The sequence below is a fragment of the Eschscholzia californica genome, unplaced genomic scaffold (assembly GCF_041429995.1).
Source record: "Eschscholzia californica isolate CP2 unplaced genomic scaffold, dmEscCali1.0.p SCAF_2, whole genome shotgun sequence".
Classification (NCBI taxonomy): domain Eukaryota; kingdom Viridiplantae; phylum Streptophyta; class Magnoliopsida; order Ranunculales; family Papaveraceae; genus Eschscholzia; species Eschscholzia californica.
In genome coordinates this window covers 18,863,492-18,876,672 of record NW_028238309.1, presented here as the reverse complement: position 1 = coordinate 18,876,672, position 13,181 = coordinate 18,863,492, and the positions used below count along the sequence as shown (strand labels likewise).

The 13,181-nt window shown below is 35.5% G+C and overlaps 2 protein-coding genes across 2 annotated transcripts; one reads left to right on the top strand and one right to left on the bottom strand.

Moving 5' to 3' along the window:
* The first annotated feature begins 229 nt into the window (after positions 1 to 229).
* On the top strand, positions 230 to 3,871 carry LOC147556690 (auxin-responsive protein IAA26-like). The gene is made up of 6 exons (XM_086657612.1): positions 230 to 1,302; positions 1,397 to 1,990; positions 2,315 to 2,586; positions 2,908 to 3,055; positions 3,426 to 3,490; positions 3,570 to 3,871. The coding sequence occupies exons 2-6, from the start codon at positions 1,431 to 1,433 to the stop codon at positions 3,617 to 3,619; spliced, it is 1,095 nt and encodes a 364-aa protein (XP_086513738.1). The 5' UTR covers positions 230 to 1,302; positions 1,397 to 1,430; the 3' UTR covers positions 3,620 to 3,871.
* A 233-nt stretch (positions 3,872 to 4,104) lies between these two features.
* Positions 4,105 to 10,493, bottom strand: LOC147556689 (uncharacterized). Its single transcript, XM_086657611.1, has 14 exons — positions 10,207 to 10,493; positions 9,132 to 9,187; positions 8,831 to 9,005; positions 8,525 to 8,626; positions 8,276 to 8,347; positions 7,910 to 8,026; positions 7,672 to 7,749; positions 7,242 to 7,304; positions 7,059 to 7,155; positions 6,521 to 6,599; positions 6,237 to 6,445; positions 4,988 to 5,133; positions 4,721 to 4,843; positions 4,105 to 4,549 (listed from the first exon to the last, which is right to left on the bottom strand). The coding sequence occupies exons 1-14, from the start codon at positions 10,291 to 10,293 to the stop codon at positions 4,397 to 4,399; spliced, it is 1,557 nt and encodes a 518-aa protein (XP_086513737.1). The 5' UTR covers positions 10,294 to 10,493; the 3' UTR covers positions 4,105 to 4,396.
* Between the last annotated feature and the right edge of the window lie 2,688 nt (positions 10,494 to 13,181).

The window sequence follows — 13,181 nt, the reverse complement described above, 5'->3', positions numbered from 1 at the left end:
AGGCATTACTTAATAGTCTCTAAGCTTCTTCCATAACAATCTCATACCTCTAGGTCAATGTCAACCATATAAGACCCTTATATTACTTGACCATCTTTTAGATAGCTACAAGCATATTATCATGCGGGCTCCCGTAAAGTGGATTTTCACAATATTTGTATCCGATATTAAGCTGACTACGACTACATATTACACTGTTAAAACCTAACAATTCTTTAGAAAATAGCCCGATTGGAGAGAAACACAGGGCCTGAGCCGAGAACCAAGAACGGGAGCTCATATGTAGTCTGAAGTCCCATGAAAATGAGCTAAGGATCAAAAAACAGTACGGACATGGGCCCATGTTCCAGAGGATGTGGAAGGCACTTATAAGAGATATAGAGGAAAGGAGACAAGATGCATGATGGGAATTTTTGCATAATCTTTCTTGCACTACTTCAAAAAAGAGGATGATCATCCACATCTCTCTCTCTATCTCTCTTTTTACACCCTCTACAAGTTCTCTTTGTTTCTCACTCACTCATGAATATTTTCTTGACTTCACCCACCTAGAATAATCACTAGTTGCCAACAAGGTAAAGGAAGAGATCCACTTTAGACCTTCCTTTAACAATTAATGAAGGTTTTTCTTACCCACCTTTGAAATGAGTCAACAAATAAAACATAAACCATCATAGGCTCTTAAAAGCCGTTTTAAGTCTTTTTCTCTCTCCTTTTTAGTGTCTAAGCAACACCTTTACATCTTTATTAACAACTGATGATTCGAAGCTTCCCCTAATCTTCTCTTTAAGTGTAATCAAAGTTAAGAGAGAGAGAGAGAGAGAGAGAGAGAGGAGTTGGGTTGTGGATAAATATATGAGGGATTGTGAAAGAAAAGTTCACGCATTCTATCCAAGAAGAACAGAAACAAGTAAACAACAACATTTGCTTTGTAATTTTTGTCTGGTTTTGAGTGTCATATAGAGTTAGTTGCGTGAGTGAGTCTCTTTCTCTGTTTTTTGTTTTAGTTTCCATTATAAGAATCTCTTTTTCTTTTCATCTCTTTTTGTTTTGTAAGAAATTCACTTCTTGAGTCTTCTTGAGTGAGAAAAAACAGAGTGTTTTTTGCACACCAAAACCATCAAGATTGAAAAAACTAAACCAAACCCAAGTAAGAAGAAAGTAAGAAATCATCAATTCTCTTCTGGTTGATCTTGTTTTCTTGCTTTGAGAGTGATTTGAGAAGTGTGTGGGTGTTGTTTAATATTGTTGAGAACGTTCAAACAAGTGGTTTCTTTATGATTTCAGCTACCTCTTGCTAAGGTATGTAGATAGATACTTGGGTTCTATTCTCTCTCTCTCTATCTCTAAGTTTGTTTTCTTGTAGTGATTCTTCCATTTATTTTGCTTATTTCAGTAAAGGTGGAAGTGAAGATCAAGTGTTTTTATTAATGGAGAGAGATTCAATGAACAAAGAAGAATGTTGTCCTAGGCTTCTTGATTTGATTCACAAAGATAAAGATTGGATAGTGAGAGAAAATGAAAGAAACTTTGGTAGAGTTTCAGAAGAGAAAAAACTTGAGCTAAAATTGGGTCCACCTGGTGGTGAAGAATCATGGTTTCTTAATGAAAACCACAAGAATGAAAAAGTTGATCCCTCTTTTGAGGGTTTTTCTTCCATGGCTTCAAATACCCACAACAAAAATCAGAATCATAACCTTTTTTCATCCATGGAAACCCATCAAGGTGGTGGTGGTTCTGTTTTTTCTCATTCATGGTGTTCAAGTTCTTTACCATCTCCTTCAACTTCCCAAATCAAAACCCAACAACAATTTCATCAGTATAATAGTAATAATCTTTCTTATCCTCAGTTTCCAACTAACCCACAAAATTTTAATGGAAAAGCAAAAGAAACAGTAGAGTTGCAGAAGAATCACACACAAAAGAAAGCATGTTTTCCAACTTCTGATTCTCCTGCAAATACAGCTGCTACCAACAATTCTCAGAAAAGGTATTTTTACTTTTCCTCCCCCAATTCATTCAATTTTATGATCTTGTTGATTTTGGGTATCTCTCTGTCTATCTCTCTTAAAAAGCTGTTTATTTTGGCATTTTGTATTTGATTCCTTCCTTTTTTTGCTTCTAAAGGGAATAATCATATTCTCTGTTCATTGTTCCTATCATCTGAAATAACACTGTAAAGCTTATTCCTTTGTCCTACTAACAATTCTCCTTTAAACTTGATAGAGATTTTTCTTTTGGATTTTGATTCTTTTATATTCTGATTTGTAGTTTTGTTTGTTTTACTCACTCTGAAAAAAAACCCAAATTACAGAACAGCTCCTGCTTCAGTTGTTGGGTGGCCACCAATCCGTTCATTCAGGAAAAAGAGTCTTTCAAACAACAGTCCTTCGAAACCAACTACTGAATCAGAAAATGGAGATTTACCCAAGGTTGAAGAAAACCAAGAAAATTGCAGGAAAAGTTTCTTTGTGAAGATCAACATGGATGGTGTACCCATTGGAAGAAAAGTGGATCTAAGAACATATGATAGTTATGAAAAACTCTCCTCTGCAGTTGATGAACTCTTTCGAACTCTTCTTGCAGGTTTTCATCAATCAATCTTATATTCAAATGACATCAACTATAAAATGAAATATGTATTATATGTGTGCTGAATTATACCCGAAGGATGCATTTCTTCGACTTGCTCGAAAACTAACATACTTGACTCTGATAATTCATAATTCCAACTCATATCGACCAAAGAATCATTTCCTAGATCCAAAATCTCCATTAGGATCTATTTCCTAATGGATTTGTTCTAGAAATGGGTCTTAGATTTTTTATGTTAGTATTAGTTTAGAACCTTTAGCTTTTCGGTTATATAACATATATGATTTGCTTGTGTTATTTGTGTGTTTTTAGCTCAAAGAGAAACTGCTGCTTCCGATATCCAAACAGAGAAAGTTGTTATCGAGGCAATTACAGGTTTATTAGATGAAAGTGGAGAATATACTCTGGTTTATGAGGATAATGAAGGAGACAGGATGCTTGTTGGTGATGTCCCTTGGGAGTAAGCCTTTTTCCACTACTTAATTCTAGTATTCGTTTCATCCAACCTTCAGTAATTTTTCGATTTATTATAACTTTGTGAAATTACCCTCTGAACCTATGTTTTTCTAATCGTCAACGTTTAGAATTGAAATATTAGTGTTGCTTGAATTCTATCTCTTTTCTAATTGTTGATCAACCTTTATTTACTCAAGTTTCTTTAACTATCCCTCTACTTCAAGTAAATCTTTACTAGTTTATGAATTGTTTATACAAGTTAAACTATATCTGGTTTGATCCAAATCTTACTGAAGTAAGATCTTCGAGTGAGAATTGTCGAGGTAGTTACTTGTGTCTACCGAAGTTCTGACTTCAAATTCTATGTTTTCTAGTATGTTCGTCTCTACGGTGAAAAGGTTGCGAGTTTTAAAGAGCTCTGAAGTTTCTGAATTATGCGGTGAGTTTACATCTAACAAATTCTTCCTTCTTTTCACATAACTTGTTATTTATGATTTTTTTTTTTCGTTTCTTCTCAGTTGGTAGTAGCAAGCAAGAAAAGATGCCAGTTGAATCTACAACGGCGTAAGGAAGATTAGGGCTTCTATATGAAAAATCTAAAACATAACTAAACCTACTTTTTTTTGCTTTCATAGTTTATTTACAACCTTGATGTATACTCTCTAGCTATCTCCTATTATGTTATTTTTCTGTGTTGTCTTTGTTATTGGCTTTTCTAGAGAGTGAAAAAAGAACAGATTTATCGGTTCGAAGCATCCTAACCTATCAGAAAATGAGTGTGTAACAAAAGAAATATAATAGTATTAGCTTGTTATGTGTATTATGTTTGTTTTCTTAGTTCCTTCTTAATTGCATCATGTTCCTATTGTTTTCCTAGTGGGTCCATAACCAAACCTGGCTCGGGTTTGAAAATGGGCCACACTTGACCAACCGAATCCAAGATGAAGTCGATATTGGGTTTAGTTTTTGTCAAGTGCCGTAACAGTCTGACTGTGTATGTAGTAAAAACACAAGAAGAAACAGATGAATAGCAATAAGTAGAGAGTGAAAACAGTAGGTAATTAGGTATATGCATTGAATAAAATGTAGTTTAAGCTACCTTACATAACGAAATCAACAAAACCCGATATCTAGAATGAAACTGTTAAATCATACTTGTGGCATTACAAAAAATTATGGCGTTACGAAGATCAACTGAGAAAAATCTTGAATTGCAACTGAGAGAATGAAATCGACTGAATGGAGATACTACTACAGAAAAATATCCTAGAAAGTAAAATAGAAAAATTAGAGGATATGGTCAGGGAGGAGAAAATGATTCACCTCATGTTTGTTGTTCAGTTCTCTAAGGATCAGCTTTCTTGTGTTGATGCCGGTGCACCAAACTTCTCGTCAAATAATTGAGAAATGAGGTCTTTGACGAAACTTCTTTGTGCCCATAAAGATACTTCCCTCCTAAATCGGAATACTTGAAATCGGACTCTTTTTTTCGATCGATCTGCATGATAAAATTAATTACAGTATTTTTTAACAATGATGAAATCAGTTAAGACTTCAGTAAGTAACCCATGCTGGTTTTTGGTCTTTCCAGTAATTAACATGACAATGAGATCAGATACTGAAGTGTTCAAGATAAAGTTAGTAAAAGAAGGGGCTCTTTAAAATATACCTTGCTGATCTTCCCATTTTTCAGGTGGTATCGAACACCAGACCAATTAATAGACTGAGAAAAGTGTGATTTTATTGCGGAGATAGGGTATAAGAAATTATCCACCAGCATTGCAAGAAAGATCTGCCAAGACAAATATTATTTCCTTACGAGTGTAAAATTGTTATATAACAATGCGTACATTGTCAATATAACTTCATGTTATGAAATATTTCTACAGAGTTGATATGGTTTAGGTACGTTCAAGTTTTGTTCGAAGATACTTACAAGTACCCAATTATAAGAACCAAGAGAGACTGGAGGCCCCTCTGGAGATAAGTAGTTGCAGAGTTGAATCTCCACCTTTGTCAGGTTCCACATTGAGAGGAGTTCTATGAAAGTGCATATCGCTAAAAATCCGGCTAACACCAAGCCTGTGCAAAACAGAGCAGTTCATGAGAATAATTTTCATAAGCCATCTCATTTGTTTCTGCTTCGGGTAAATTTAGGGCTCATTCAGATCTGGTATAACATTTGATGGTAGAGCAATAAATGCAGCAAACAGATATTTTTTTGTATACAGATAGAGGTCAGCTGACGCACATGGAGATGATCCTTTGAAAAGGTTCATCTTCTTAATATTGATAGTCAACAACCTTCAATGAGGTTTAAAGACTCACAATGATGAGTCAGGACAATCTACACAGGATGAAATCATGTTCATAAAACAAGTACCGTAATAATCGCTATTTCATCAACTCAACCACGCTATTGGGTGAAACCAGTGAGTAACATGAAATTAGAGGATACATCAATTGTTCTTACTGGATATATTGATGGCACAATTTATATTGGGTGAAACAAGTACCCCGATAGAAGGAATCTCTAAGGATCGATCCTAACTAAAAAGGAAGGTGAGTGCTACAATTACTTGGAGTTTTACTCAAAGTCTTACTGGATATATTGATGGCACAATTTATATTTGGGTTTTTTGAGCTTACCCCCTCACATTGGCTCACAATTAATTGGTAATTGAGTTTACCCCCTTCAGTAATTGGTAATTCAGCTTACCCCCTTCAATTTAGATTTTTTGTCAAAACTACTAAGGACATGTTAATAAAATCAGAAAGTAAATAATATATAAACAAAATCAATCTTTACTAATCATATTCCTGACCAAATGAAACAATAAAATGAGGTAGAATCCCTACTATGAATCATATTGAAGAATAGTTGTTCTTCGTAGTGCCAATTATTTCACGTACCCCAAACATAGTCTTTGTTTTTTTGTCACTAATAGTAAGTCCAAGGGGGTAAGCTCAGTTACCCATTATTGAGGGGGGTAAACTCAATTACCAATTAGTGACGAAGGGGTAAGCCCAAAAAGCCGTTTATATTTTTGAGTTTAAATCATTGAGATTTTCGAACATTGATAAAAGTTTGTGTCAGATGATGTCCTGTCAGCTTCTGAGTCAAACTCTGAGTAAGACTCTAAGGGAAAGAAGTATTTGTAAGAAAGGAAAAGCCGTGAGCTCACCACCAGAAGTAACCTGTTCCTCGATTGAATATCCTGTAAAATATAGTCGTAGTGCTGCTGCAATATGGATCATCGCCATAAAGTATGGAGCAACAAATCCCCATGATAAGTAGAAGTGAACAGTAAATAGTGCCCGATTCATTATCCAGTTAACTTTTGATATGTATGATTCCAGAACAAATGTTTGCTTCCTTAAGTAATTCCAGTACCTACAAGTATAAAAAAGATAATAATTAGACAAGAGAGATGCAGATAGTGTCTGAACAAAACCTGAAACCACTAACCTCGGGAAACTGAGATCACTTGCAAGAGGGTGGGGAAAGACAGCAACTGGTGGTGATGTAATCAGCCTCTTATGTGCGCCTAATAACGGACAAATTGATCAAACGTTATTTTCAAGGTGTAAAAGTATCAAAATTTCAAAGGTAAAGGTAACAAACAAGTACTGTTCATCTGTTCTAACTATCGAACATGCTAGATAATGAGTTCTAATGACAACTTGGTCCACAGCCACAAAGAGAATTGCCCTCCTACAGAAATAATATTGGAGGACTTTAGGCTTTAGCTACCTTACTATTTATAAAATTTCCAGGATAGTAAATTTTAATCAGTTATGATTTCTTTAAAGGGGACCCTACTTACTAATCTCTTATCACTGATCCTTGTGGAGATCTGGAAGAGACCTCCAATTAGTAGCCACTAGGCTTAGTATCACTTAGTGTTCCCCTCGACTAGTGCAATTATAAAGTTACCTAGTTGTCCAAAGCAGTAGAGATACCTCTAAGTTAATTAGAATAGCCAACACAAGATTAGAAAATGTACCCGCTATTGCTGCAAGGGTCATATCATCAGAGTATCCACCATCTCGAAGTCCACTGACCACACCGTAGAGATCCTTTCTGAAGTCATCTGCATGCATCTGAAAATATAAACTTAGAGAATAAGAACAAAAATTTGAGATCAGCCCTTTGTAGCTATAACTAAGAGAGATTGGGGAGACCTTACCATCATGCATCCTCCCCACAAAAAGAACGTTTTCCCACCAGTAGCGAAACCCATTGAGCACGGCTGAAAATCATCCAAAACAATTCATTTGCTTTAAGGAACAGCTTTATGTAGTATAATCAAGGAATGAAATTTCGGTTTCAGTGGAAATTTTTCGGTGGGCATGGAAATGGATAATACTTCGGTCATTTCGACCGAAATATTTCGAAACTTAATTCCCGGATCAAGCATATTTAAGAGATAGTAATTTTTTATTCGGTTTCGGTGGGAACTTTGGTTGGCATGGAAATTGAAATATTTTGGTCATTTCGCCCAAAATATTTCGAAATTGTATTCATTGAGTATAACTAGAGTAGAATTCTAACAAACATAGTAATTGTCAAGTAGACTAGAAGAGGATAAGATCAAACTAATTGAAACGTAACCATACCATATGATATTCATAAATACAATAACTTCCAAAAGTCCCAGAAGGTAAATCCAAAGGGTATCCAGTTTGAATGAATATCTGCACATGAATGGGGAGAAAGTTTAAGTCAAAAGGGAAATGAACTGCATATATGTTTCAGCATCCAAGATTTAGCGAGTTTCGGGGTCATGATTATACAAGTAACAGAACAATAATTCGTACACTCAGGAAAGAAATAGAAGTAAGAAATGAGCCATACATCAGGATTTTTTTCCATCTCTCTCGTGAGGGCTCCAATGGATCCAGGATGCAGTCTGACATCATCATCCAGAAACAACACATATTTGCTATCTTTATGCATTGTCTCAACACCAGCCTGGCCATTGAAAAAAGATTTTGTTGAGTCAAAACAGTAATCAGGGGATGCTTTGTATAATACGAAATAGTGTAAAATCATATTGTTTTCTCACATTGTAACATAACAATGTATATCACAAAGAGTTGGGTAACTTTCATATAGATATTTACAATGCAGATTAATCAGTGTTATTGTTTAATTAAAGATGAGGCCTTGGTTTTTCATTTGAAAATACATTAGGTTATAAGGTGTAGACACTTTACATACTAACTGATTGTGGATTTTCTGACTGCATGTTGTTGACAAGCCAGCTACAACAATCTGTGCATCAATATTATCCTGAAACAATGACAACCAATAAGACAAAGATTAAACTATAATCGATGGTTCACATGTATCATGGAAATACGGGAAAAAATTACTTCCAAACCATGGACCTAGCCTGAACATCACATGATAAAGTGCGATTCTGTCATATGTTTACCAGTCTTACAAAGTATAGAATAAGATATTTACCTTATAATCATCAAGCAGCATACATACAGCTTTATACGCAGGATCTTCTGTACTTTCAACGACAAAAAGAAATTCTAGAGGACCACCATACAGAGATGTAATCTGCAAAGGATAATCACAATGCCTGATAAGTAGATCTAGGAAATAAAGTTTGAAGGTGGGTTCAAATAATGAATTCCGGGTTGATGTTTCAAAATGTATATATGGTATTTTTAGGACCGTGCTTTGTCTTTTCTCAAATATCTTTCGCGAGTTGTTCAATGAAACTCACATAAGCCAAAGAAATATATATCTCAAACTTTTAACCTGACTTGTCCAATTCTGTAGATTGTGTTCTCCAAACCCCTTCAGAGGCATGACAACTGATACTCTCGGTAAATTGATCTGAGAAGAATGCTCGAGATCGTTGATATTTTCACAAAGAAATGCAAAGTTATTGCCTTTTTCAAGATTATTCTCCATCCGTCCGATTTCTCTGTTTCTGTGGAAAGAGTAATTACTTTGAGTTATTGCAAACTCTTTTTTACCAACAAAGACAAACAAACCGACTAAGAAATGAGAAAAAACCACGAACATATCAATCAATTTCATGTGATGACTCTGATACCTTACATAAGCAGCGAAAGCCCATCCAATAGCAAGAGTTAGGCAGATTAGACATCCCTAGAGCATAAACAAAGGAATCAGTTACCGGGAATTATCTATCACAAAGTTATTCACTGCAAGGGATCTTGGGGGCACAAAGATTTCATGATTCAAACAGATAAAAACATGTTTGGATACAGCACTAAGGATAAAAAGCACTGTATTCCACTAAGACTTTGCCAAGACAATTGCAGACCTTCGGTTACACTCTCCTGACCTATGATGTCAAGAATGTATGTCATCCTATAACAAATCCCTACGTGCACAAGTGAAGTACAATACGAAATTAGTTGTTCACAAGATTGAGCATTCATTTTATGACTGTCGATCCTAAAGTCATACCAAGCTGAAATCTTTCATCTAACCAAATGTGCTCTATCTCACCATGTTCCGTAAGCGCCCATAGCGACCATAGCGACTCAACCATATTTAACACTTGGGCTCGTCGCTTCTCTAATTTAGCACCTCTTTGCAATAGATAAATTTCAGTCTTTAAACATTAAAATAACTACAAATGGAAATAGCTTATCATTCATTTATCTAGTTGACCGGCTAATTCATTATGCATGATGTATTAATCATATTTCTAATACGAGATGTAAATGTAACTACAAACACACACACACATACACATATATATATATATATATATTGACGACCCAGGGACCCAGCCCCTGATTTTAGACTGATCCACACCGCCCCGCCCCACTTTTCGCCCCTCACAACCATGCTTGGGTTCTTATGATATATACGTACCGCATACACCGTGCTCAAAAGCTAAATATTCCTTCGAAATATATATCTCTGAAGAAGCAATGAAGACATGATATATTTCACAACCTAAACTAATGTGAACAGAGGTTCCACCCTCCATGCTATGGTGTTCTTACTTTGAAACTTGCACATATGACATTTTCAAAAAATTTACCTAATGTACCACAAAATCATCAAGTTTCTAATCAAATTAATATCAAACTATAGTAAATCAAATCTTCAAACAAGAATAAAACTTCAATAATGTAGATTCTAGGTAATACCTGGATCTGGATGAAGACAGCAATAGAACTACAACAAAACTCGCTCGCAGAGAAAAGAAAAGGATCAAGAGATTCTAACGTCACCATTTCGTCTTCTATATTTCGCCTATCTCCCTCTCTCTCTCTCTCTCTCTCTCAATTCCGAAAATTGATTCAGACAAAATGTGAGAAGAAACCCTAGTTTTTCTGTTGGTATGGCAACATAATCAATCCATTAATGGAAAGAAACGGAGAAAGAGAGAGAGGGGAGGAAAAGGATGAGAGAAGATAGCGCGTGATTTTTATAGGAATGAATTATGGGTCCCGCAGAAAATGCGTGAAAAACATCCCGCCAAAATTCTGTATACCCTTGATTTACATTAAGACTTAATTAATTGATCTCAGTGGAGATCGTGCGGTTAAGATTTGTTTGAAAAGTAATTGACGCGCGAAGTTCAGGGAGGTTGAGGCAGAGACAGATTTGACCATTAATCTCCTTCAACTACGGAAAATGCACCTACCATTCAATGGAGAGAGAAACTCCGTTGACGTTAATTATTTCTCTCAGTTCGGAAGTTTAAAGGCACTTCATTTTTTTTCTGAAGGCAGTCCACTTTTACTAAAGGCGCTCTCTACTTAATTACAACCTCCATGAACTGTGATTATTCAAGCCCTTGGTACTGGCTTACTGGGTAGTGGGTAGATGTTGATATTGGCTCAACTTCTAATACACACCACTAAACCCGATAGAAACTGGGTTTTCTCCCTATTAAAGACTCCATTAGCTCACACTTGTTAAGTTTGAGCTCGCTTTCAAGTTTGGGAGTCATCTTCGAAACTGGTACCGTTTGTGACAATTGAAGCTTCAATTGTCATTGGTATCGTCTTTGTTTTTAATATTTAGGCCCAAGTCCAATAGGTTTGAGGTTTTGTTTAAGGTCGAGCTATACGCCTATACGATCCCACTTAAACCCCCTTTACATATAGCCCAAACTCTTGATGCTAGAATTCATTTCTAAGATATGATTATACATGGTGATGGGATACCCTTTGTCTGTATGTCGTTGGAATTCAAAAATGAATTTTTTTCTGATTGAAGTGCTGCTTTTATGGGAGTTAACTAGAAAAAGAACTATTTGGGTGCCTCCAAAGGGGCCCCGCCTTTTTCATCTTGGTCATTCCCTCTCTTGGCACTCTCGTGGGTCTCCGACTAGCCTGAATTTGTATTGTTCAATGGAGGGCCAGTCAAAATGCTCTCGGACTACCCTAATCTATGGGGAATGTGGGTGCTAAGAATAAGAGAGCTCCAAAGTAAAAAAGGGAGGATCGTCTATAGACGCACCCAAACTATTTTTCTGAAATACGAGTAACATTATCTATAAAATTTCTTACTGAGTGAAGCTTCAGGTAATAATTTATAAACCTATGGGAAACATGTATTAAACTTCCTTTCGCTGCTACCTATTTAACCTATTTATTTAATAGTTTCTTGAACGTCACATGCTTCAACACTTGAGAGTTAATCATGTATGAACTAGAGCAAGAGGACAACTCATTCAAAATTTGAATACTTCTTTAAAGGCCATGGTTTTAGGACATAAAGAAAATTCTCCTGGACATAAAAATTTCGTCAATCAAAATTGATTTAGGGGGACATATTTATTGTTTAGACCCAAAATTCACTTGGTTGAATTTTGCTCCCTAATCTTCATCTTTTCATCACCTTTACCACAACTTCCGTCCCACTACCATCTCCAATCACCACCATTCCAACAACCCAAGGCTAAGAGCATCTCCAATGCAAAACTCAATCTTAGAAACTCGGAGTGCCACATAGGATTTTCTGAGTTTTTCTTAAAAAATCATCTCCAATGCAAAACTCAACTAAGATCTCAAAGATGATGTGTCGAGATTAGAATAAAGATATCTCAAGAGGACACTCTATTTTCAGAGTGTCCTCTTGAGATATCTCTAATTGTCCAACTCATCAATATTTAAATTTCAACCAATAGAAATCAAGTCTTCGTATATTTCCAAAATAACTAATCATTTTTTTACAAAAATAACCATGACACGTAAGTAAAATAAAAGAGTTTAGAGTGTTGCATTAGAGCATCTCCAATGCAAAACTCAAAAAAATCTCTATTCGTCCTATTTGTCAAGTTCCAATTGAGATTCTCACTCCTAGGTGTCGAAAATAGTGATCCTCAATTCTTGTATGTCTCCAATGCAACACTCTAAACTTTTTTTATTTTACTTACATGTCATGGTTATTTTTGTAAAAAAATAATTAGTTATTTTGGAAATATACGAAGACTTGATTTCTATTGGTTGAAATTTAAATATTGATGAGTTGGACAATTAGAGATATCTCAAGAGGACACTCTGAAAATAGAGTGTCCTCTTGAGATATCTCTATTCCACTCTTGACACATCATCTTTGAGATCTTAGTTGAGTTTTGCATTGGAGATGATTTTCTAAGAAAAACTCAAAAAATCCTATGTGGCACTCCGAGTTTCTAAGATTGACGATCTCTATTTTCGACACCTAGGAGTGAGAATCTCAATTGGAACTTGACAAATAGGACGAATAGAGATTTTTTGAGTTTTGCATTGGAGATGCTCTAACAAGCAAATGACCATGGAGGGTTCTCCTACCAAATCCAAAAGAGGCGTTGAGATTATTATGTTTAGAGTTTCTGATTTCATTAATGAAAGCTATTTGAAGAGGCATCATTCTCTGTAGAAGAAATTTCTTGGTATACATGAAGAACATGGAACCCACCTTGATTTGAGTATTGGGTTCAACCCGATGTCCAATCAAATCCAAAATGCCTTCGAAATCAACCAAGATAAAAATTTTGTAGGCGATTAGGAAAAAGACCACTCAAAAATTCTATTGTATTGAGTTTTTAAATTATCCTCCAGTATTTGAAAGAATGCGTGGAAAGCCCAAAATCTATACCCAAATAAGGGGGAACCCCACTCAAATATGA

What these genes read in the sequence shown, in the direction of transcription:
- LOC147556690 (XM_086657612.1), top strand. Translation starts at nt 1,431, where the DNA reads ATGGAGAGAGATTCAATGAACAAAGAAGAATGTTGTCCTAGGCTTCTT. An exon ending in GTTGGTGATGTCCCTTGGGA is followed by an intron (nt 3,056 to 3,425) that starts GTAAGCCTTTTT and finishes TATGTTTTCTAG; the next exon opens with TATGTTCGTCTCTACGGTGA. An exon ending in TGAAGTTTCTGAATTATGCG is followed by an intron (nt 3,491 to 3,569) that starts GTGAGTTTACAT and finishes GTTTCTTCTCAG; the next exon opens with TTGGTAGTAGCAAGCAAGAA.
- LOC147556689 (XM_086657611.1), bottom strand. Translation starts at nt 10,293, where the DNA reads ATGGTGACGTTAGAATCTCTTGATCCTTTTCTTTTCTCTGCGAGCGAG. An exon ending in TACAGAATTGGACAAGTCAG is followed by an intron (nt 8,627 to 8,830) that starts GTTAAAAGTTTG and finishes TATCCTTTGCAG; the next exon opens with ATTACATCTCTGTATGGTGG. An exon ending in TGTGGGGAGGATGCATGATG is followed by an intron (nt 7,156 to 7,241) that starts GTAAGGTCTCCC and finishes TTATATTTTCAG; the next exon opens with ATGCATGCAGATGACTTCAG.